This window comes from Nyctereutes procyonoides, unplaced genomic scaffold (genome assembly GCF_905146905.1).
Source record: "Nyctereutes procyonoides isolate TBG_1078 unplaced genomic scaffold, NYPRO_anot_genome, whole genome shotgun sequence".
NCBI classification, from domain to species: Eukaryota; Metazoa; Chordata; class Mammalia; order Carnivora; family Canidae; genus Nyctereutes; species Nyctereutes procyonoides.
The window spans coordinates 53,937,558-53,959,418 of NW_026575126.1; the positions used below are offsets into that span (position 1 = coordinate 53,937,558).

The 21,861-nt window shown below is 36.8% G+C and overlaps 2 protein-coding genes across 2 annotated transcripts in view; both read left to right on the forward strand.

The window, feature by feature from the left end:
- Positions 1 to 20,313, forward strand: part of LOC129519854 (phospholipid-transporting ATPase ABCA3-like) — a 194,675-nt gene extending 174,362 nt beyond the window's left edge. The window contains exons 26-30 of the mRNA XM_055340686.1: positions 11,266 to 11,453; positions 12,126 to 12,296; positions 12,668 to 12,858; positions 19,727 to 19,800; positions 20,194 to 20,313. Coding sequence (XP_055196661.1) covers positions 11,266 to 11,453; positions 12,126 to 12,296; positions 12,668 to 12,858; positions 19,727 to 19,800; positions 20,194 to 20,313 — 744 coding nt within the window. The remainder of the gene's footprint in view (positions 1 to 11,265; positions 11,454 to 12,125; positions 12,297 to 12,667; positions 12,859 to 19,726; positions 19,801 to 20,193) is intronic.
- A 243-nt stretch (positions 20,314 to 20,556) lies between these two features.
- Positions 20,557 to 21,861, forward strand: part of LOC129519855 (phospholipid-transporting ATPase ABCA3-like) — a 142,501-nt gene continuing 141,196 nt past the window's right edge. Inside the window, exon 1 of the mRNA XM_055340687.1 lies at positions 20,557 to 20,579. Within this exon, the coding sequence (XP_055196662.1) occupies positions 20,557 to 20,579 (23 nt within the window). The remainder of the gene's footprint in view (positions 20,580 to 21,861) is intronic.

Sequence of the window (21,861 nt, forward strand, 5' to 3'; positions counted from 1 at the left end):
ATTCAAAGAAAACATGGATAAAAACTGCAAAACTGAGGAAGTACATAGGCATCAGATTGAGAAGACCAAAGCAGTAAAAAAAAAAAAGTGCATCCAAAGAAACCCACACTGAGACATGTAATCAAATTATATAAAGTTAAAGACAAAGAGAATTTTGTAAGAAGCAAGAGAAAAGTGACTTGTTACATACAAGAAAACCCCCACTCATGATCAGAGAATTGTTCAGCAGAAACTTTGAAGACTAGAAGTGAGTGGGATGGATATAGTCAAAGTGCTGAAAGACAAAACCTGCCAACCAAGAGTACTCTCCCCAGCAAATGTGTATTTCAAGAATATAAAGGAGATAAGGACTTTCTCAGACAAACAAAAGCTGAGGGAGTTTATCACCACTAGAGCAATCTTTTAAAAATGCTCAAAGGAGTTTTTCAAGTTAAATGAAAGGACACTAGACAACCAACAATATGAAAGCATAACAAAATAAGAAGCTCATTGGTAAAGGTAAGTATATAGACAAAACCAGAAATGGCTTACCGTATTAGTGGTGGGCAAATTTCTTTTAATTGTAGTATAAAAGTTAAATGAAAAAATATTTAAACTACTATAATTAAATTATGTTAAGGGATATGTAATATAATATAAACAGATATAAATCGTGACATAAATAGCATATAATGTGGAGGTAAAAGAAGGAAAAGCAGAGAACTTAAGTTGTTAAAAAAGAGCTTAAAAGAGACTTATAAAACATTTTGTGTAAGCCCCTTGGTAACCTCAAAGAAAATATCTAAGAAGTTACATTAAAGAAAAGGAATTAACCCCTATCAGTCAATCAAAAAAGCAAAAACGATGATGCACAAAGGAATATAGCAAGACAGAAAAAGAGGGACAAAAGAACTGTTAAACAGAAAGCAATCAACAAAGTGGCCATAATTAATCCTCCTCTATCAGTAAGTCTAAATAGACTAAACTCTTCACAAGAAAAGAAACAGGCTGAATGGATAAATAATTAAGATACAACTGTGTTGTGTCTTCAAAAACCTCATTTTAAATTCAAGGGTATACATTGGCTGAAAGAGAAGTTTTGGAAACATATTTCATGCAAATGGTAAGCAAAAGAAAGCAGGGGTGACTATACTTATAGCAGACAAAGTAAACTAATTAAAACCATTAGGAGACACTAATGATAAAAAGTGTCAACTCAATAGGGGGATATAACTATTGTAAATATTTATATCAACATCAGAACACCTAAGTATATGAACAAATATCAACAGATCTGAAAGGAGAAACTGATACAATAATAATAGGAAACCTCAGTAATGGATAGAACATCCAGACAGAATATGAATAAAGAGTAAATTTGACCAGCACTATATATCAAATGGAGCTAAGTGACATACAGAACTTTTAACCCACCAGAATATACAATATTTTCAAGCACATGAGGAATATATTTGGATGAAATTTTAGGTCACAAAACAAGCTTAACAATTTTTAAAAAGATCAATATATCAAGCATCTTTTTTTGACCCAAAGGAATAAAACTAGATTTTAATAACAGCATAAAATTGAGAAACCTCAAATAATGTGGAAACTGTAGAACACACTCTTGAGCAAACACTGGGTCAAAGAAAAAAAACAGACTCTAGGGGTTCCTGGGTGGCTCAGTGGTCAAGCATCTACGTTTGGCTGAAGTCGTGATCCTGGGGTCCTGGGACTGAGTCCTGCATCAGGCTCCACCACAGAGAGCCTGAATCTCCCTCTTCCTATATCTATGCCTCTCTCTCTGTGTTTCTCATGAATAAATAAATAAGATCTTTAAAAAAACAGACTTTAGGGGATCCCTGGGTGGCGCAGCGGTTTAGCGCCTGCCTTTGGCCCAGGGCGCGATCCTGGAGACCCGGGATCGAATCCCACGTCGGGCTCCCAGTGCATGGAGCCTGCTTCTCCCTCTGCCTATGTCTCTGCCTCTCTCTCTCTCTCTCTCTCTCTCTCTCTCTCTCTCTCTCTCATAAATAAATAGAAATTTTAAAAAAACAGACTTTAAAATATAGAGAACAAGCTAGTGGTTATCCCTTAGAGGTAAGGAGTGGGGGGCAATAAGTGAAACAGGTAAAAGGGATTAAGAGTACATTTAAAGTGCTAAATCATGTATAGAATTGTTGAATCATTATACTATACACCTGAAACTAATATAACACTATGTTAACTATCCTGGAATTTAAAAAATAAATTAAAAATAAATAAAGGAGCATTTAAAAAATATCTCAACACAAATGAAGATGAAAACAAAGCATACCAAAACTTAGAGGTTTAACAAAAACAGTACTAAAATGAGAGTTTATGGCACTATATGCTGTCTACATTAAAAATATCAAATACCAGATAAAAAATAAAAATATCAAATAACCTAACTCTACATCCCAAGGAACACGAAAAAGAACAAACTAAACCCAAAGTTAGAAAAAAAAGGAAATAATAAAGATTAGAGCAGAAATAAACAAATAGGAAATAGAAAAACAAGAGAAAAAAATTAATAAAACTGATTGGCTTTTTGAAAAAATAAAATTTACAAATCCCTAGTTAGACTAATTTAAAAAAATAAAAAGAGAAGACTCAAAAAATAAATTCAGAAATGAGAGGCTTCTGGATGGTTCAGTTGGTCAAGCAGCTAACTCTAGGTTTTGGCTCAGGTCATGATCTCAGTGTCCTGGGATTCAGCCCTATGTTGGGCTTCAAGCTCAGCAGGGAGTCGGCCTCTGGATTCTCTCTCTCCTTCTGCCGCTGCCCATCTCCCCCCCACCCCCATGTGCTCTCTCCATATCTTTCTCAAATAAATAAATCTTTAAAAAAATCAGAAATGAAAGAGGCAACATTAAAACGTTGCCTCGGAAAATAAAAGGATCATAAGGATCATGAAAAGAAGTTTCAATCCCATTTATAATTGCATGCAAAAGTAGAAGATACCTAGGAATAAACCTAACCAAAGAGATAAAGGATCTATACCCTGTACAGTGTACAGAACACTTCTGAAAGAAATTGAGGAAGACACAAAGAGATGGAAAAATATTCCATGCTCATGGATTGGCAGAATTAATATTGTGAAAATGTCAATGTTACCCAGGGCAATTTACACGTTCAATGTAATCCCTATCAAAGTACCATGGACTTTGTTCAGATAGTTGGAACAAATTGTCTTAAGATTTTTGTGGAATCAGAAAAGATCTTGAATAGATCTTTCTATTGAAAGAATATTGAAATATTGAAAAAGAAAACCTGAGCCGAGGGCATCACAATGCCAGATTTCAGGTTATATTACAAAGCTGTGATCATCACGGCAGTGTGGTACCGGCACAGAAAGAGACACATAGATCAGTGGAACAGAATAGAGATTCCAGAAATGGCCCCACAACTCTACGGTCAACTAATATTCGACAAAGCAGGAAAGACTATCCACTGGAAAAAGGACAGTCTCTTCAATAAATGGTGCTGGGAAACTTGGACAGCCACGTGCAGAAGAATGAAACTGGACCATTCTCTTATACCATTGTCAAAGGTAAACTCAACATGGATGAAAGATCTAAATGTGAGACAAGAATCCATCAGAATCCTAGAGGAGAACACAGGCAACACCCTTTTTGAACTTGGCCCCACAGCAACTTCTTGCAAGATACATCTATGAAGACAAGGGGAACAAAAGCAAAAATGAATTATTAGGACTTAAGATAAAATGCTTCTGCACAGCAAAGGAAACAGTCACAAAACTAAAAGACAACCTATAGAATGGGTAAAGATATTTGCAAATGGCATATCAGATAAAAGGCTAGTATCCAAGATATATAAAGAAGTTATTTTTTTTAAGATTTATTTATTTATTCATGACAGAGAGAGAGAGGCAGAGACACAGGCAGAGGAAGAAGCAGGCTCCATGCAGGGAGCCTGACATGGGACTAGATCCCCGGTCTCCAGCATCACACCTCAGGCCAAAGGTGGCACCAAACCGTTGGGCCACTGGGGCTGCCCTATAAAGAGCTTATTAAACTCAACAGCAAAGAAACAAACAATCCAATCATAAAATGGACAAAGACATGAACAGAAATCTCACAGAGGAATACCTAGACATGGCCAACAAGCACATGAGAAAATGCTCCACATCACTGGCCATCAGGGAAATACAAATCAAAACCACAATGAGATACCACCTCACACCAGTGAGAATGGGGAAAATTAACAAGGCAGGCAACAACAAATGTTGGAGAGGATGTGGAGAAAGCGGAAACCTGTTGCACTGTTGGTGGGAATGTGAACTGGTACAGCCACTCTGGAAAACTGTTGGGAGTTCATCAAAGAGTTAAAAATAGATCTGCCCTATGACCCAGCAATTGCACTGCTGTGGATTTACCCCAAGGATACAGATGCAGTGAAACGGCAGGACACATGCACCCCAATGATTATAGCAGCAATGTCCACAGTAGCCAAAGTGTGGCAGGAGCCTTGGTGTCCATGGAAAGATGAATGGATAAAGAAGATGTGGTTTATGTATACAATGGAATATTACTCAGCCATTACGAACAACAAATACCCACCATTTGCTTCAACATGGATGGAACTGAATAATATTATGCTGAGTGAAGTAAGTCAATCAGTGAAGGACAAACATTATATGGTCTCATTCATTTGGGGAATATAAAAAATAGTGAAAGGGAATAAAGCGGAAAGGAGAGAAAATAAGTGGGAAATAATAGTGAGGGTAATGTAACATGAGTGACACTTAACTCTGGGACACAAACAGGGGTAGTGGAAAGGGAGGTGGGCAGGGGATTGGGATGAATGGGTGTCAGACACTGAGGGGGGCATTTGACGGGATGAGCACTGGGTGTTATGCTGTATGTTGGCAAATTGAACTCTAATAAAAAAATATACAAAAAAAAGAGAAATGGTCTACTATCAAAAACAGTGTTGTCTAGGATGTGAAGAAACTGGAACCCTTGTGTACTTTGGTAAAATTGTCACATGGTAGAGCTAATGTGTAAAACTCTATGGCATTGCCCCCCAAGATAGAATTATCATATGATCTAGAAATCCCACTTCTGACTACATAAAATTGGAACAGATCAATAGTGATTAAGGAAATTGTAACAGTAATTAAACCTCCTCAAAAAAAAAAAAAAAAACTCAGGCCAGATTATTTCAGTGGTGAATTCTACTGAACCTTTAAAAAAAATTAAATCCAGGGATCCCTGGTGGCGCAGCGGTTTAGCGCCTGCCTTTGGCCCAGGGCGCGATCCTGGAGACCCGGGATCAAATCCCACGTCGGGCTCCCGGTGCATGGAGCCTGCTTCTCCCTCTGCCTGTGTCTTTGCCTCTCTCTCTCTCTCTCTCTCTCTCTCTCTCTCTCTGTGACTATCATAAATTAATAAAAATTTAAAAAAATTAAATCCATTTCTTCCTTCCAAAATTGAAGGGAACACTTTCATACTCATTTTATAAAGTCAACATTACTGTCATACTAAAACCCTGATAAGGACACTACAATCAAAGGAAACTAGAGGATGGTATCACTGATGAATATAGATGTAAATATTCTCAACAAAATACTAGCAAACTAAATTCAACAGAGCAATACAAGCATTGTACTACCATATAGAGTGGGATTCATCCTAGAGATGCAAGGATAGTTCAACAAATATAAATTAATAAATGTGATCTACATTAATAGAATGAAAGGTTAAAATTACACTCTCATTTCAAAAGGTACTGAGAAAATGTCTCATGATGAATGCAAAATGGTATTTCATTGTAGTTTTGATTTGCATCTTTTCTTGGTTATTGGCCATTTGTTTATATTCTTTCAAGAAATGCCCATTCAAATCCTTTACCCATGTTTGAATCAGGATGTTGTTTTTGTTGTTGAATTTTAGATGTTCTCTATAAATCCCAGATATTAATCTCTTATGGGATATATAATTTGCAGTCTTTCTCTTATTCTGTGGGTTGCATTTTTTCCTAGTTGATAGTATTTTTTGATGCACAACATTTTTAAATTTTCATGAAGTCCAATTTGTCTATTTTTTCTTTCGTTTGCCTTTGGTGTCATATTTAAGAAATCATTGCCAAATCCAGTGCTGTTAAGCATTTGACCTTGCCTTTCCCTGCCCGCCTCCCTTTAGTCTGGTTAGCTGGGGATTTGTCAATTTTGTTGATCTTTTCAAAGAACCAACTTTTGGTTTCATTGATGTTTCTATTGTTTTTCTCTTCTCTATTTCATTTATCTCTGCTCTGCTCTATTATTTCCTGTCTTCTGGTAGTTTTGTGTTTAGTTTTTTTTTCCTTTTGTTTCTTTGAGTTGTAAAGTTAGATTGTAGATTTCAGATATTATTTTTTAGTGTGTTTAAAGCTGTAATTTGCCCCTTAAGCAATGCTTTCACTAAGCCATATAGGTTTTGGTATGTTTTCATTTTCACTTATCTCTAAGAATTTTCTAACATTCTTTGTAATTTCTTCTTTGATCCCTTGTTTAAAAGGGTATTGTTCCATTTCCACAAATTTGTCAATTTTCTAGTTTTATTTTTTGTAATCCATTTTAACTTCTTCCCATTGTGGTTGAAAAGTATTTGGTATGATATCTCTTTTTAAATCCGTGGAGACAATTTATAGCCTAACGTGTTCCATCCTGGAAAATGTCCCATGTGCATTTGAAAAGAATGTATATGCTTTTATTGCGTGTAGTGTTCTGTATGTTTGATAAATCTGGTTAGTTGTGTTTTTAAGTCCTCAATTTACTTACTTATCTTTTGTCTGATTTTTCTATCAATCACTAATACAACTATTATTGTAGAACCATTTGTCCCTTCAATTCTATCAATTTCACACCATATATTTTATATGTTATTAGATGCATAGATATTTGTAATTGTATTTTCTTGCTGCATTGAAATGTCTACTAATATATAATGTCCTTTCTTGTCTCTTAAAGTCTATTTAGGCTGATATTAGTATAGTTAGCCTGCCCTTTTGGTTACCATTTGCATGGAATATCTTTTCCATCTTTTTACCTTCAATGTATTTGTATCTTTGGATCTAAAGTGAGTCTCTTGTAGACAGCACATAGTTGGATCATGAGTTTTTGTTTTGTTGAATTGAACTGATCATGAGTTTTTGAGAGAGAGAAAGTACAAGTGGGAGGAGGGGAGAGTGTGAGAGAGAATCTCAAGCAGGCTCTATGCCCAGCATAAAGCCCAATGCAGGGCTCAGTCCCATGACCATGAGGTCATGATCTGAACTGAAATCAAGAACCATATACTTAGCTAACTGAGCCACCCAGGTACCCCTGGGTTGTGTGTATATAATAATTCTGCCAATCTCTGTCTTTTGATTGGAGACTTTAATTATATACATTTAAAGTAATTTATAATAGGAAAGGACTCACTTCTTTCACTTTGCTCTCTGTTTTCTATATGTGGTATTGCTGTTTTTTCCCTTATTACCTGCATTTGTGGTCTGTTTTTGCATTTAGTTGATTTTTTTCAGTGAAATGTTTAAATTCCTTTTTCATATCCATTTGTCCATCTTCTGTACCTGTTTACCTCAGTTACCATGGTGATTATATTTAACATCTTAAATTTGTAACACTCTAATTTGCATTTATACCAGGATAACTTCAATAACACAAATCCTGCTCCTTTATAGCTCTGTCCCTACTCCTTTTTTTCAATTTATTTATTTTTTTAATTCATAAATTTATTTTTTATTGGTGTTCAATTTGCCAATATGTAGAATAACACCCAGTGCTCGTCCCGTCAAGTGCCCACCTCAGTGCCCATCACCCATTCACCCCCATCCCCCGCCCACTTCCCCTTCCACCACCCTAGTTGGTTTCCCAGAGTTAGGAGTCTTTCATATTCTGTCTCCCTTTCTGATATTTCCCACTCATTTTTTCTCCTTTCCCCTTTATTCCCTTTCACTATTTTTATATTCCCCAAATGAATGAGAACATACACTGTTTGTCCTTCTCCGATTGACTTACTTCACTCAGCATAATACCCTCCAGTTCCATCCACGTTGAAGCAAATGGTGGGTATTTGTCGATTCTAATGGCTGAGTAATATTCCATTGTATACATAAACCACATCTTCTTTATCCATTCATCTTTCGATGGACACCGAGGCTCCTTCCACAGTTTGGCTATTGTGGACATTGCTGCTAGAAACATCGGGGTGCAGGTGTCCCGGCGTTTCACTGCATCTGTATCTTTGGGGTAAATCCCCAGCAGTGCAATTGCTGGGTCATAGGGCAGGTCTATTTTTAACTCTTTGAGGAACCTCCACACAGTTTTCCAGAGGGGCTGCACCAGTTCACATTCCCACCAACAGTGCAGGAGGGTTCCCCTTTCTCCACATCCTCTCCAACATTTGTGGTTTCCTGCTTTGTTAATTTTCCCCATTCTCACTGGTGTGAGGTGGTATCTCATTGTGGTTTTGATTTGTATTTTCCTGATTCTGTCCCTACTCCTTTTGTTTGTTGATGTCACAAAATTACATCTTTATGACCAAAAACATGAACAAATAATTATTTTATTTTTTAATAATTATTTTAAATGAATTAGTCTCTTCAATTATGTAGAAAATATGGCCTAAAAAAAAACAAAACTGTAATAACATGTAACTATTAGACTAGTAATTTTAGAAAGTGTATTGTTTTCTTAAATCATGTAGAAAAGACAAATTACAAACTTTTGTTACAATAATATTTGCTTTTATTAATAATAATTGCCCATATATAAACTCCTTAATTGAGATCTTTATTTCTTCATACTGCTTTGAGTTATACTCTAGTGTCCTTTTATTTCATTCTGTAGGTCTCCCTTTAGCATTTCTTGCAGAGTAGATCTAGTACTAATGAACTCTCTTAACTTTTGCACTTAGCAAAAACTTAGCACTTTGACTATTTTGGCCCACTACTTTCTGACCTACCTATGAGGTCTCTAATGAGAAATATGTTTATGATTTTATTGATAATCCCTTGTATGTGACATGTCTTTTCTTAACATCTTTCAAAATTCTCTCTTTATCTTTGGTTTTGGAAAGTTTGATTTTAATGCATCTTGGTGTGCGTCCCTTTGAATTCATCTTGTTTGGAGTTCATTTGGCTTCTTGATTATTCATATGCACATCTTTCATTGAATTTGGGAAGTTTTTAGTCTTCATTTCTTCAAACTATTCTCTCTGTCCCTGTCTCTTCCTTTGAGACCCTAACAATGCATATTCATCCACTTGATAGTGTTCCACAGGTTTCATGGCTCCATCCACTTTTCTTTAATCCTTTTTCTTTCTGTTTCATTGGCTCAGTAATTTCCATTATGCTTTTTGTCTCATTTTTCTTTCTTCTGGCTACTCAAAATTGCCTTTGAATCCCCCCAGTGAATTTTTCACTTCAGTTAATGTACTTAATGGTAAAAGAATTTCTTTTAGTTTCTTTTTAGATTTCCTACTGATAATTTCCATTATGTTTATACATTTTTTGTTTTACTTTCTCCACACACCTTCCTTTAGTTGTTTGATCATCTTTAAGAAAGTCTTTTAAAGTCTTTGTGCAACAGGTCTATTGTCAGGTTCTCCTCAGGGATACTGTCTATTGACTTATTTTCTTCCTTTGAATGGACTCTACTTTCCTGTTTGTGAAGGAAGCATCAATAAGCAATCAGAGTACAGGTGCCAAATATTTAGAGGACAGGATCCCTTTAGTCCAGCTGACTTCCCCTAGCTCTGTACAAGCTGCCCCAGGAATATGTGAACAGATGCTACCATAGTGCTAGGAATAGAAGATGGTAGGTGCTAGTGCACTAAAAGCTGAAATTGGTTAAAATTAACCACAATTTACAAATCTTTGCTTGGAATTTCCAAGCTTTCAATAGACTCCAGAGCTCCCAGATATTTTACTAGTCAGATTCTGCTAGTGTAACTGTTGTCTAGATGGGGAGAGAAGTTGGTGCTTCCTACTCTACCATCTTCCCAGAATCTGCTAAATCTGTGGGGTTTTTTTTATATTATTATGAGTTAACTGATTATTTATTTAACTATTACCTTTTCATTGTTTAAAATGGCCTCTCACTGCATCAAAATATTTGTTGTTCAAAATATTTTGCAAGATGTATTGAGTTCTCTTAACACCTGAATTAAAAATGTAGTCTTAAAAATTTGTTTTAAAGTGTATAAAGTTTAGATATTTTTAAAATATTCATTGTTTTTATTGTTGATTTTAACTTAGGTTTTAGTCAGATATTTTGTCTGAATATTATAAATTTTTTATAATATGTTGTCTTCCTTTATCATCAATAAATGACTGAAATAAAAGCTGGGATCCCAATTCTACTTACCTACATTTTAAATGATTGTCATAAAGTCATATTGCATATAAAAGAGCTATGGAAGACTCCAGTTATTGCCCATCTATCTACCACTACCAAAAATAGGATGTCACTGAGCTGAACCTAAATATTATTTTCTAGCCTCTCCTTCTGTGACAATCTTGAGCTATGATATCCTAGCATCCCTTGAGACCAAACCAATGAAGTCTTATAAGAGAAAATAAGGTCCCAAATTTCTTTATTTTTTTAAAGATTTTATTTATTTATTCATGAGAGACACAGAGATAGAGAGGCAGAAACACAGGCAGAGGGAGAAGCAGGCTCCATGCAAGGAGCCTAACGTGGGACTCTCCTGGGTCTCCAGGATCACACCCTGGGCCGAAGGTGGCGCTAAACTGCTGAGCCACCCAGGCTGCCCAAGATCCCAAATTTCAAAAATATCCATCCAGTTATTAACAGTGTGTGTCAGACTAGTGATTTAGATCTCTTTTACTTTTTATGGTCATCAGAATTTCCTCTAGGCTTACTATGAGTAAAGGTTGAGCCAGTGGTAGACTAAACTCTATTTCATTCTGCTTCATCAGATGAATATACTTATGTAAATAGGTGCACTGCTATTTTAAAATTATTTTACCATTTATGTAATAGATGATTATGGCCATATATAGGGAGATAACACCATAGAAAAGTCCATACTTTTGCACACTTGTGGTTCTGATACCTGATAATAGCCTCCAGACACAATGATTCTATAGTCACTGGAGGAGAAATTCTTTAGAAAAACTCTGTGGATTCTAACCTTTAGAGGAATGAGCTGGAGAACTACAGGTCTCCTATGTTATCCATATTTACTATATGTTCAGTAAGATAGCTGAACTGTGCCCATTGTTATTCTATTTCAGGTAAGGTCAAAAATTGGCTATTGTCCACAGTTCGATGCTTTGCTGGATTACATGACTGCTCGGGAACTAATGGTCATGTATGCCAGGTTGTGGGGAGTTCCTGAGACCCAGATTACACAATATGTGAATAAATTGTTGCAATCACTGAATCTGGAACCCTATGCTGACAAGTTTATTTACACTTACAGGTGAGATATTATACTGGTGTTCTCATTGCAGACAATATTGATGAATCTCCTATGTTTCTGCTTTTTGGAATGGGTGCCAGTTTTTAACACAGTTTAAACCAGAGTTCCAAACAGAGGCAGTTACTGTGAAGCAATCTAATGCCCTGACAATGTTTAGATGCCAGCAGTAAAGCAAACCTAGACAGTATTATATCTTCCCTTTGCAGGGATGGAACTCAAAAGCCTGGTGCTATCAGAATTGTAGCTATTGAATTGCAAAGAGACTATTTTTCTACCTCTATAGTTCTGTGTGTCTCAAAGACAAATGTAAGATTCTTTGTATTGATGTGGCCTCTATGTAGTTTGTGTATCTAGGAATCTCAAGAAAAAGAATATAAATTCACTGATAACATAGCTAAAATTGATTTTGTAAGCAAAATGTTTCAAATGAAACATGTTTCTATGTTTCAAATGAAAATGATTTGATTTATACATGTGGTTTTAGATCTGGTGCCTTGATTGAGCTGCATGTAATCAGCATTTTTAGTATCTTCTCTGACTCAGCATTTTGGAAATAGGCAAACTATTTTCTGTAAAAGATGATATGTATTAAATAGATGTTTGATGTATTAAATTACTGTAATGTAACTTAATCTCTGCTTCTGTTTTCTGTCTCCTTCCTTGACCATAAAGTGGAGGAAACAAACGTAGACTGAGTAATGCCATTGCCCTAATGGGAAAGCCCTCAGTCATCTTCCTGGATGAGCCATCAACTGGCATGGACCCAGAGGCCCGGCGCCTGCTCTGGAACAGAGTAACAAGGGCACGTGAAAGTGACAAAGTCATCATCATTACCTCTCACAGGTGTGGTTTATTGCGAGGCTTGTTTAAGGGTTGGAAGTGTTTTCATGGCTATGAGAGGTATTATTTGGGGCTTGTAATATTGGACAGTAAACTTTTCTAAATATGAACTCCTCTTGAATCCTAATGAGTGGAATAACCAAGAATTCTCACTGAGAGGAGAAGGAAGAAAGTTTAGGATCTGTTCCATTTGAGAATTTGATCCTCAACTTCTTTGAACTTGAAAGTATCTTCACTTTCCGTGATGTTGATGATGGGCAAATGCAACTTTCCGTTTTAAAAAGAGTCATAAAATACTGGAAATTTGAGCTACAGAATGTCTTGCAGTGGAGATCTTTTCAGCCTTACATCATTCTGGTATCTTGTTTTGCTAGTATGGAGGAATGTGATGCTCTCTGTACCAGGCTGGCCATCATGGTGAAGGGAAAATTCATGTGCCTGGGCAGCCCTCAGCACCTCAAGAACAAGTTTGGCAATGTTTACACCCTGAAGGCTAAGTTCAAGATGGATACAGATGAGAAATCTTTAGAGGATTTTAAAAAGTATATTGCAACAGTTTTCCCAGGTAAATTAGGTTGGTTAGGTTAACTTTGTTAGACATGGGTTAAATAGTATTTAGTTGTTTTCACCCCCCAAATGGCATAGGTCTCCAATAACTATTTCTTTTGAGTTCTTGAAATTTATTATCTTCCATATTGAGATCATTTTAATTTTTTTAGATTTTTAATTTTTTTTTATTTTTGGAGGGGGGAGTGCATAATTCAGGTGGGGAGGGATAGAGGGAGAGAGAGAGAATCTTAAGGGCGCCCCAATGCTGAGCGTGGAGCCCAATGCAGGGCTCAGTCTCACAACTCTGAGATCATAACCAGAGCCAAAATCATGAGTTGGATGCTTAACAAACTGAGCCACCCAGGTACCCTGAGATCCTTTTTAATGTTTATTCTTAAAAAATTCTTGTGCCTAGTTGTGTTAAGAAGTTTTCACAGAAAAAGAATGAGTGAAAATATCAGTGAGGGTGACAAAACATGAGAGACACCTAACTCTGGGAAATGAACAAGGGATAGTGGAAAGGGAGGTGGGCAAGGGTTTGGGGTGACTGGGTGATGGGCACTGAGGGGGCACTTGGCGGGATGAGCACTGGGTGTTATGCTATATGTTGGCAAATTGAACTCCAATAAAAAATATGTATAGAAGTTTCACAGAAAACAAACAAACCCACAAACAGAAGTACATTCTTCCTGACATTATTTTGAGCAAATAGCTGTTCAAATATGACTGAATTAAAAAGGAACTGACATGGAACCCATATATAAATATTGGCCTTTAAAAAGTTGAAATAAATATTATATGGAAAGACAGCTGGAATATTCACTTCTATGTGGGGGTTACCAGAGGAACGAGAAATATTTAGAGTAAGTGGTTGCATGGCAGAAAATACTAAATCTTAGGAAGGACTAAGAAATTAGATGACTAGACAACAAAGAGTTATGGAAAGACAACTAACAGCATTTTTTAAAGTAAACAATTCAGGGGCACCTGCGTGGCTCAGTCAGTTAAGTGTCTGCCTTTGGCTCAGGTTATGATCTCAGGGTCCTGGGATGGAGTTCTCCACTGGGAGTTCAGCGAGTCTGCATCTCCCATTCTCTCTCTGCGCCTCAACCCAACTCGTGCTGTCTCTCTCTCAAATAAATAAAATCTTTAAAAATAAATAAAGTAAACATTTCAGAAACAATTAAGTACCAAGAACAAATAGTATAGGAAGTATAAGGGAAATGGATATTGGAATGGAGGAAAAGAGGAAAACATCAAACAAAAATATAAACAACGAACAAGGGGTGGTGGAAAGGGAGGTGGGCAGGGGGTTGGGGTGACTGGGTGACGGCACTGAGGGGGACACTTGATGGGATGAGCACTGGGTGTTATGCTATATGTTGGCAAATTGAACTCCAAAAAATGTATACAAAAATAAATAAATAAATAAACAAACTATTACATACTCATAAAAAAACAAGCATTTGAAGGAAAGTAAGAAAGAAGGGAATATTAATAAACACAATCGTAAAAATATTCTACAAAGCAAAAATGTCACAGGATAGAATAAATATTAAATACTACCAAGAAAATTTCTTAAAATAAAATAAAACCTTGAAAAGTCAGTAAGGCTCCCCCCAAAAAACTGATCTCAAATCATTAATGCCAATGAATAGTCTAATATAACTATTGCACTTTAATAGTAAATTAAGGAGGGACCTTTGGATTTTCAGACAGAAAGACAAGTCATATATAAAGGAAATAAAATCAGATTGAGCACAGACTTTATTACAAGAAAATTTTATGCTAGGAGAGCATGTAAGATATTTAAGATACTCAATGAAAGAAAAATGCAAGCAAGGTTTTCTCCTCCAACCAAAATGACTTTCAAGACTAAAAGTCACAGCCATGAACACATAAGAACTCAGGGAATATTATTCCCATCAGTCTTTTCTGAAGAATATACAAACAAAAAATTTCAGATCAACTAAGAAATGGTTGGAGAAGCTTCTGCATAAGAGCTAATTGTGGACATTGAATAAATGTAAGGGCTAAATGAAGGGTATTTGTGTGATAAAATACCACATAATTGATATGTATTTTATAAATGCATGTATAATACAATTATCAAAAACAAGGGAAGAAGGCAAAAACATTTGGTAAGTTAAATATGATTATTAAATATATATTAGGTATCAGCTGTACATGATAGAATATTGCTTTAAATTACATGTTGGCAGACGGAACTAAGAGATCACTAGCACAGAAAATGTTGTTCATAAAGGGGACCAAAAGACATTATCTCAAAAAGATGGGATTATGGATACTAGCATAAAGATATTAATAAGGAGTTATTCATTAGAACAAAAACACAAACCTTTGGTATATTACAAATATAACGGGAAGTAGAACCAACCACATATGGGAATATGTGTGTTTATTTATGCATGTATGTAGATCTATGCATTTCCATTTCCATGTAATTATAGAACAGTGTAGGAGGCCTGCTACAGAACATATTGGAACTATCAATCAATCAACTAATAAAAAGGCTTAACTCGAACTAAATAAAAAATATTTTTTCAGATTGGCTAACAAGCAAATTCCAACTCTGCTGTATATAAAAAAAAACACTACTAAAACAAACTGAATTAAGAGAAATTAAAACAAAAGAATGGTCTCCATGATTTTATGCTAGCTGTAATACACAACTTTTAGCAATATGTTAAAATTTTAGCAAAATCTTATTACTCTATGGCATCCATCAATGCCTGCCTTGTAAAAGCAAATTCTTTCATCCTGTTTTTCCCTGCAGGTTCCTGTCTCTCCCTACATATTGTTAGTCATTTGCCCATTGTTTGCCTAATCACAGAACTGATGAGTTAAAGAAAAGCCATTAATCTGCAATTTGTCCAACCTTTTCTTGTTTGAAGTGCAGGGGTACACTGTTTCCAACTTTCCACACCTCTGAGGTGAAACCAAAGTTGGTACAACCAATTATAAAAAGAGCAATGACCCAAAAAATTCCACCTTCAAGTATATCTTAGATCTTTGCATCTACTTATCCCATGAGATAAGTAAAATAACCTTTAAATTAATGATAGTCACAATATTCAGACACTAAAAGCACCCCATGGAGAATAAGTGAATGGAAATAAATTATGAAATAATCATATACCAGATTACTGTACAGAAAGGAAAAATGAGTGAATTAGTACTATATGAAACAACATGAATGAAACTTAGAAACATAATACTGAGTGATGTCATCAAGATGACAATATAGGTCATTCTTGACTTCAGCCCCAGTCACAAGAACAACAACTAGCAACTATCCATAGATGAGACACAACTGTGAAAATTCCAAAGCCTGGAAGTGAGGTTAAAGCAGCCTCCTGGACAATAGAGACTGAGAAGGATCACACTAGAAGGATAAGAGGAGCAGCTACATACTGAATGCATCATCCTTTTCCCCAGGCTGGCACATTGAGAGGGCCCACCTAGGCCTATGTTTTCTTCAGTGGGAAAAAGAGAGCCAAAGGTGAATATTAGGTTCTCCAGTATTGCTGGACAATTTCTGGTAGGCCCACTTCAGTCTCACCTTACAGGGATCACTGAGGATATTTACCACAGGGAATCACATAGGACAGAGAAGGTGGGTGGTACTTAAAGCAACCAGCACTCAGATTTTAGCAGATCACATTCCTATTTGTACTGGCATTGGAGCAGAGATTCTAGTCAGTGGCTACACCCATCTGCAGAGCTGAGCTGGTGCTATGTCTGGCCTCTGGGAGCCAGAGGGTACTTCCTGATTTGGGTCCCCAGCCAACAAGCTGTGCCAGGTGTGAAACCCATTTTACAGCCCTGCTTGCCGGAGAAGCAAATGCAAAGTCCTGACCAACTGCTGCCCAACTAGGAAGTCTGGCCAGAGAACCCAGGAAGCCAAGGAGCCCATCCTACAGCCTCACTTTCATCAGTGTCTTGTCAGAGATTCCAGCCAATAGCTCTGCCCAGCTGTGGAGCTGAGCCATTGGCCCTATCTGACCAGACAGCCTCTCCTCTTCCCCCTACTTTAGAGCACAAGCATTGGACCCACCCAAACCAAGGCCCTGATAACAAGCACTGACTGCCCATGGAAGCAACCACATAAATAGTCCATTACCTCAAGCTGATGGATGAAGGTCTGTCCCTGATGAAGTGAACCTATAAGGTCTAGGAGACTACTTACTCAAATGTGCGAGTACAAACACAAAGAATCAAGGATGACAGAGAATCAGGTAAACATGATACCACCAAAAGAAACTAATAAATCTCCAATAACTGACCCTAAAGAGAGGTTTCTTAACTATCTGACAAATAATTTAGAATAATCCTTTTAAAGAGGTTTATTTAGCGAGGGACACCTGGGTGGCTCAGTGGTTGAGCATCTGCCTTCAGCTTGGGTTGTGATCCTGGGGTCTTGGGATGGAGTCCCACATCGGGCTCCCTATAGGGAGCCTGTTTCTCCTTCTGCCTGTGTCTCTGCCTCTCTCTCTGTGTCTCTCATGAATAAATAAATTTTTTTTTTAAAAAAAGAGGTTTATCAAACTATAAGAACACACAACTAAAACATAATTAGTTGTACAATACATGAACAAAATTAAAAATACAAGAATACACACCATCAAACAAACAGAAATCCTAGAGCTGAAAAATGCAATGATTGAACTGAAGAATTCAATAGAGAGCTTCAACAGCAAACTCAACCAAGCAAATGAAATAATCAGGAACTATGAGATACATCATTTGAAGTGATTCAGAGATGAAAAAAAAAAAACCAAAATGATAGAAAAAAAAAAGCCCACAGGACTTATGGGACATTGTAATGGAAATATATGCATTATGGGAATTAAAAGGGAACAGAAAGTCTACTTACAGCAAGAATGACAATACTTTCCAAACTTGAGGAGGATATGGATATACATTATTCGTGAGGCCCAAAGGACCCCAAATAGTTGAAGTAGAAAAAAGTTAACTGAAAAACACATTGTAATACATTTCCCAAATGTCAGAAACAAAAGAGAATTTTGAAAGCAGCAAGAGAAAGGTGTCATGCAAGGAGCCTCCTATAAGACCATGACCAGATTTCTCAACAGAAGTTTTGCAGGCCAAGAGATTACATATTCAAAATACTGAAAGAAAAAAGTGTCTTGCAGCCAAGAATAATATACCTGGCAGAGCTGTCATCTAGGAAGGAAGGCCAGAAAAGATTTAAACCTTTAAACCTCTCCAATCAAAAGACAAGAGATTGGCAGAATGGATAAACAACATAAACCCATAATTTCTGTACATAATACTTAGCTGGATTCCCAGATGGAAGTCCTAGACTCTTTGGACTCAGAGAAACTAATTTTTTCCTCTCCATTCCTTAAAACAAAATTTTACCTATGGCCCCACATTGAATTTACCCCAATTTAAGTTGGATCCAGTCTGACCCTGGACCCAGTTTGATTGAAGTCAGAGAGCTAATAATGTTTAAATCAGACCCTGTTCAACTCCAGAACCAGTCTGGTAAAAGACAAGCTCAAATCTAGTCAGAGAGCTCATGACACAATAGTGAAGAGCTCAGATACTCAAAAGGGACATCCATATGCAAGACTTTCAGGCATAGTGTGAAAGTAGTGAGCTAAAAGGGCCCAGCGAGTACCTATGCCTATTTGCTCTTTGCTCCCAGGACCATTGGGTGGAAGGATACTATTGGACTCCGATTCTGACACCAAAACTAGTAAAAAATTAACTGGCACAAATTACAATTTTCAAGAGTTTATTAGAGCATATATCAATTCTAATTGGGAAGCATCACTCTAAAAGTGATGAAGAGGACTCCACAAACAGGAGCTAAGGGAAAGGTTTATATAGAAAAGATATGTGGGTAAACAAGGGAGTATTTAGTTTGCTCTAGCTTAAGCAGTTGTCTAATTTTTAAAAACCTAGTTGGCTATTTCTGATTGTCTGTTCTTGAGTTTCATTTTCTCAGATTCAAGTGCATTTACCCTGGCTGAGGTTTTGATTTACTTATAGGCTGCCAAGGAATTAGACCCACCTCAGTCTTGACTTCTTTGACTACTTTAACGTATATTCTTAAAACGATTTTAACCCCAATTAATTTAATTAGTAATAATTTGCAAATCTGCATTGATAAGTATAAGCACATCTGTTTGTTCTGAATTTGAAATGGATACTCCACTCCTCCCCTCATTCCACCAGTGGATTCTTATTCACCTGTAAAAGAAATAAGAACACACAGCCTGACTTTGCAGATTTATTTTTTTTTAAATTTTTTTTTATTTATTTATGATAGTCAGAGAGAGAGAGAGAGAGAGGCAGAGACATAGGCAGAGGGAGAAGCAGGCTCCATGCACCGGGAGCCTGATGTGGGATTCGATCCTGGGTCTCCAGGATCGCGCCCTGGGCCAAAGGCAGGCGCTAAACCGCTGCGCCACCCAGGGATCCCTAGATTTATACATGTGATTTCCTCTTTCATATGGCATGTGAATAGTAAACCTTGTCCTGCTCTAGTCCCCAGCAAATACACTGTACATGCATACATAATCACACAACCAGAAAGAAAATCCTGCCAGTTCATATTATCAAGACTTGGTTTGTAGTAACAATAGCATTGTAGAGGCTCAAGTTTTTTAAACTGTGTATATGAACTAACATTTTTTTTTTGTGTGACTAAAGCCTGCTGAAAGAATTAACCATGTCACATATATACGAAAGACGTGGGCTTTTGGATGATGTCCCTCTTTTATTTGCCAAATTTATTCACCCTCTACTGTGTATAATTAAGTTGATGTAGGAATATTTTAGAACTTTAAAATGGAATGTATAAGATTATTCATCTATCTGTCCTTTCCTAGGTAGTGAATTAAAACATGAGAACCAAGGGATCCTTAACTACTACATTCCCAGCAAGGACAATGGCTGGGGAAAGGTGATTGTAGCAACCATGCTTTTCTAATATTACATGCTAAGAAAGCACTAATGGTAGGAAGTGTTTGGGACTGTAGTGTGGAATGGGAGCCTAATGTTATAAAAGGAGCAGAGACTTTAGGTTACTTTTCAATTGTTCCTAGAGTTTAATTGCTTCAAACTTCCACCTCTAGATTTTTTTTTTGTCCCCCTGAAGAAAATGGAGCCAGAGAACTGCTTCCTTGCAGATTCTTAATGATCATTTCTTTTTCTCATCTCCCCCTTCTGTGCTTTTTGTCATTAAACAATAACTTGGTAGGACTTGGAGGAAGGGGTGGAGAGGCTCATCTGGGTTGGGCACTGGAGGGGATGCCTGCAGTGGTAACTGTACTTTTTATTGCTATCATTGTTAAAGGTGTTTGGTATTTTGGAGGAGGCTAACAAGAAATTCCATTTAGAAGACTATTCCATCAGTCAGATAACACTGGAAGAAGTCTTCATGACCTTTGCTAAACTAGAAAACATAGAAGTTTAATGAGAAAAAGGTGCAATGAGTTTCACTTCTAACTAGTGACAATATGCTGTCTTCTTCAGTACTCTCTACTACACCTGGATACATGGAGGGGCATTTCTGTGTGTATATCTGTATATATACATATATTTATGTAATAAAGACTCCCCCAAAGGGGACCATATGTCAATTCTTTGTAGACTTACATGGATTGCTTTTGCAAATCTAAAGGCATTTGGTAAAATTTCCATTTTCTATGCTAGAAACATGAAGGAGCAGCATTTATCAAGGTGGGGAGAAGGATCTATTCCTGAGTATTTTGAATGTTTGGACAGAAACATCCAGAAATGATGGAGCTGTCAGATGGGACACCCTGAAGAGTAAAAGCTTTATGTTTTAGCAGCTGAATTATACATAAGAGGATCATAAAGCCTGGGGGTAATCCTCTTTCCAATAGATATATATGCACACCCACACACCCATAAACACACACCAATTTTGTAACAAAAAAAGTCTAATTGAAATCAGTATCAAAATTTATGGGGATAAGTTGGATTATTTCCAAAATTCAAACCAAGATTCTACATTTGTAAGAGAATCTTTGCACCAAGAACATTTAAAGTCCAAGAAAGGAAGCAAAACATTATTTAAAAATAGCGTATTTACTTTTCACTCTTGCCCAACTCTCTGATTAAGAAGGAATGAAAGAAAAATAAGATATAAAGGGAGACAAAGTTCTTCTGATTGTTTAGGCACATGGAGTCTCATAATAAACATGAGAAATCTAATCACTTCTCTAGATTCATGGGAGGATGATCCTCCTGAAATTACAAAATGGAAAGTTACTGAAGCTGTTGTATTTTGGGGTGGTTTAGGGGTGGTGGTTTTTATATCCTCAATTGGATATTGTGGGTAATAAAGTGATATTTTCTTACTGTTTTTAGGTGTAATGCAACTTTCCATGGGTTCCAACCAAAACTACCCATAGATCTCTGGCATGTGATTCCAGTAATTGCAAAATCTGTTTCCCAGGCTGTCCATCTCTAAAAAGAGAGAGGAAATCATTTTATTAATTTTATTTAATATTATTATTTTTATTTAGTTTCATCTCATAGCCAGTTGGCTTTATTAATGATTCTTTAAAATAATTCCTTCAGTCTTTTTCACTGGCCCTCCCTATTTTGCAACCCACCTCTTACCTTCAAGCAAGAAACAAACAAAAAAAGTGTCACTTCCCCTGCTAAGCTCTTTACATGCATTGCATCATTTAATCCTACTACAAACCTCAGGGTGAGGTAATCATTCTATTTTCCTCATTGGACACGGAGGCTCAGAGGGGTTAAGGGATTTACACAGGAGCACCCAGCAAGCAAGCAGGAACAGGGGCACCTGGGTGGCTCAGTGGTTGGGCATCTGCCTTTGGTTTAAGTGGTGATCCTGGGGTCCTGGGTCCTGGGATCAAGTCCCACATCGGGTTTCCGGGAAGAAAGCCTGCTTCTCCCTCTGCCTATGTCTCTGCCTCTCTGTCTCTCTCATAAATAAACACAATCTAAAAATAAAATAAATAAAATA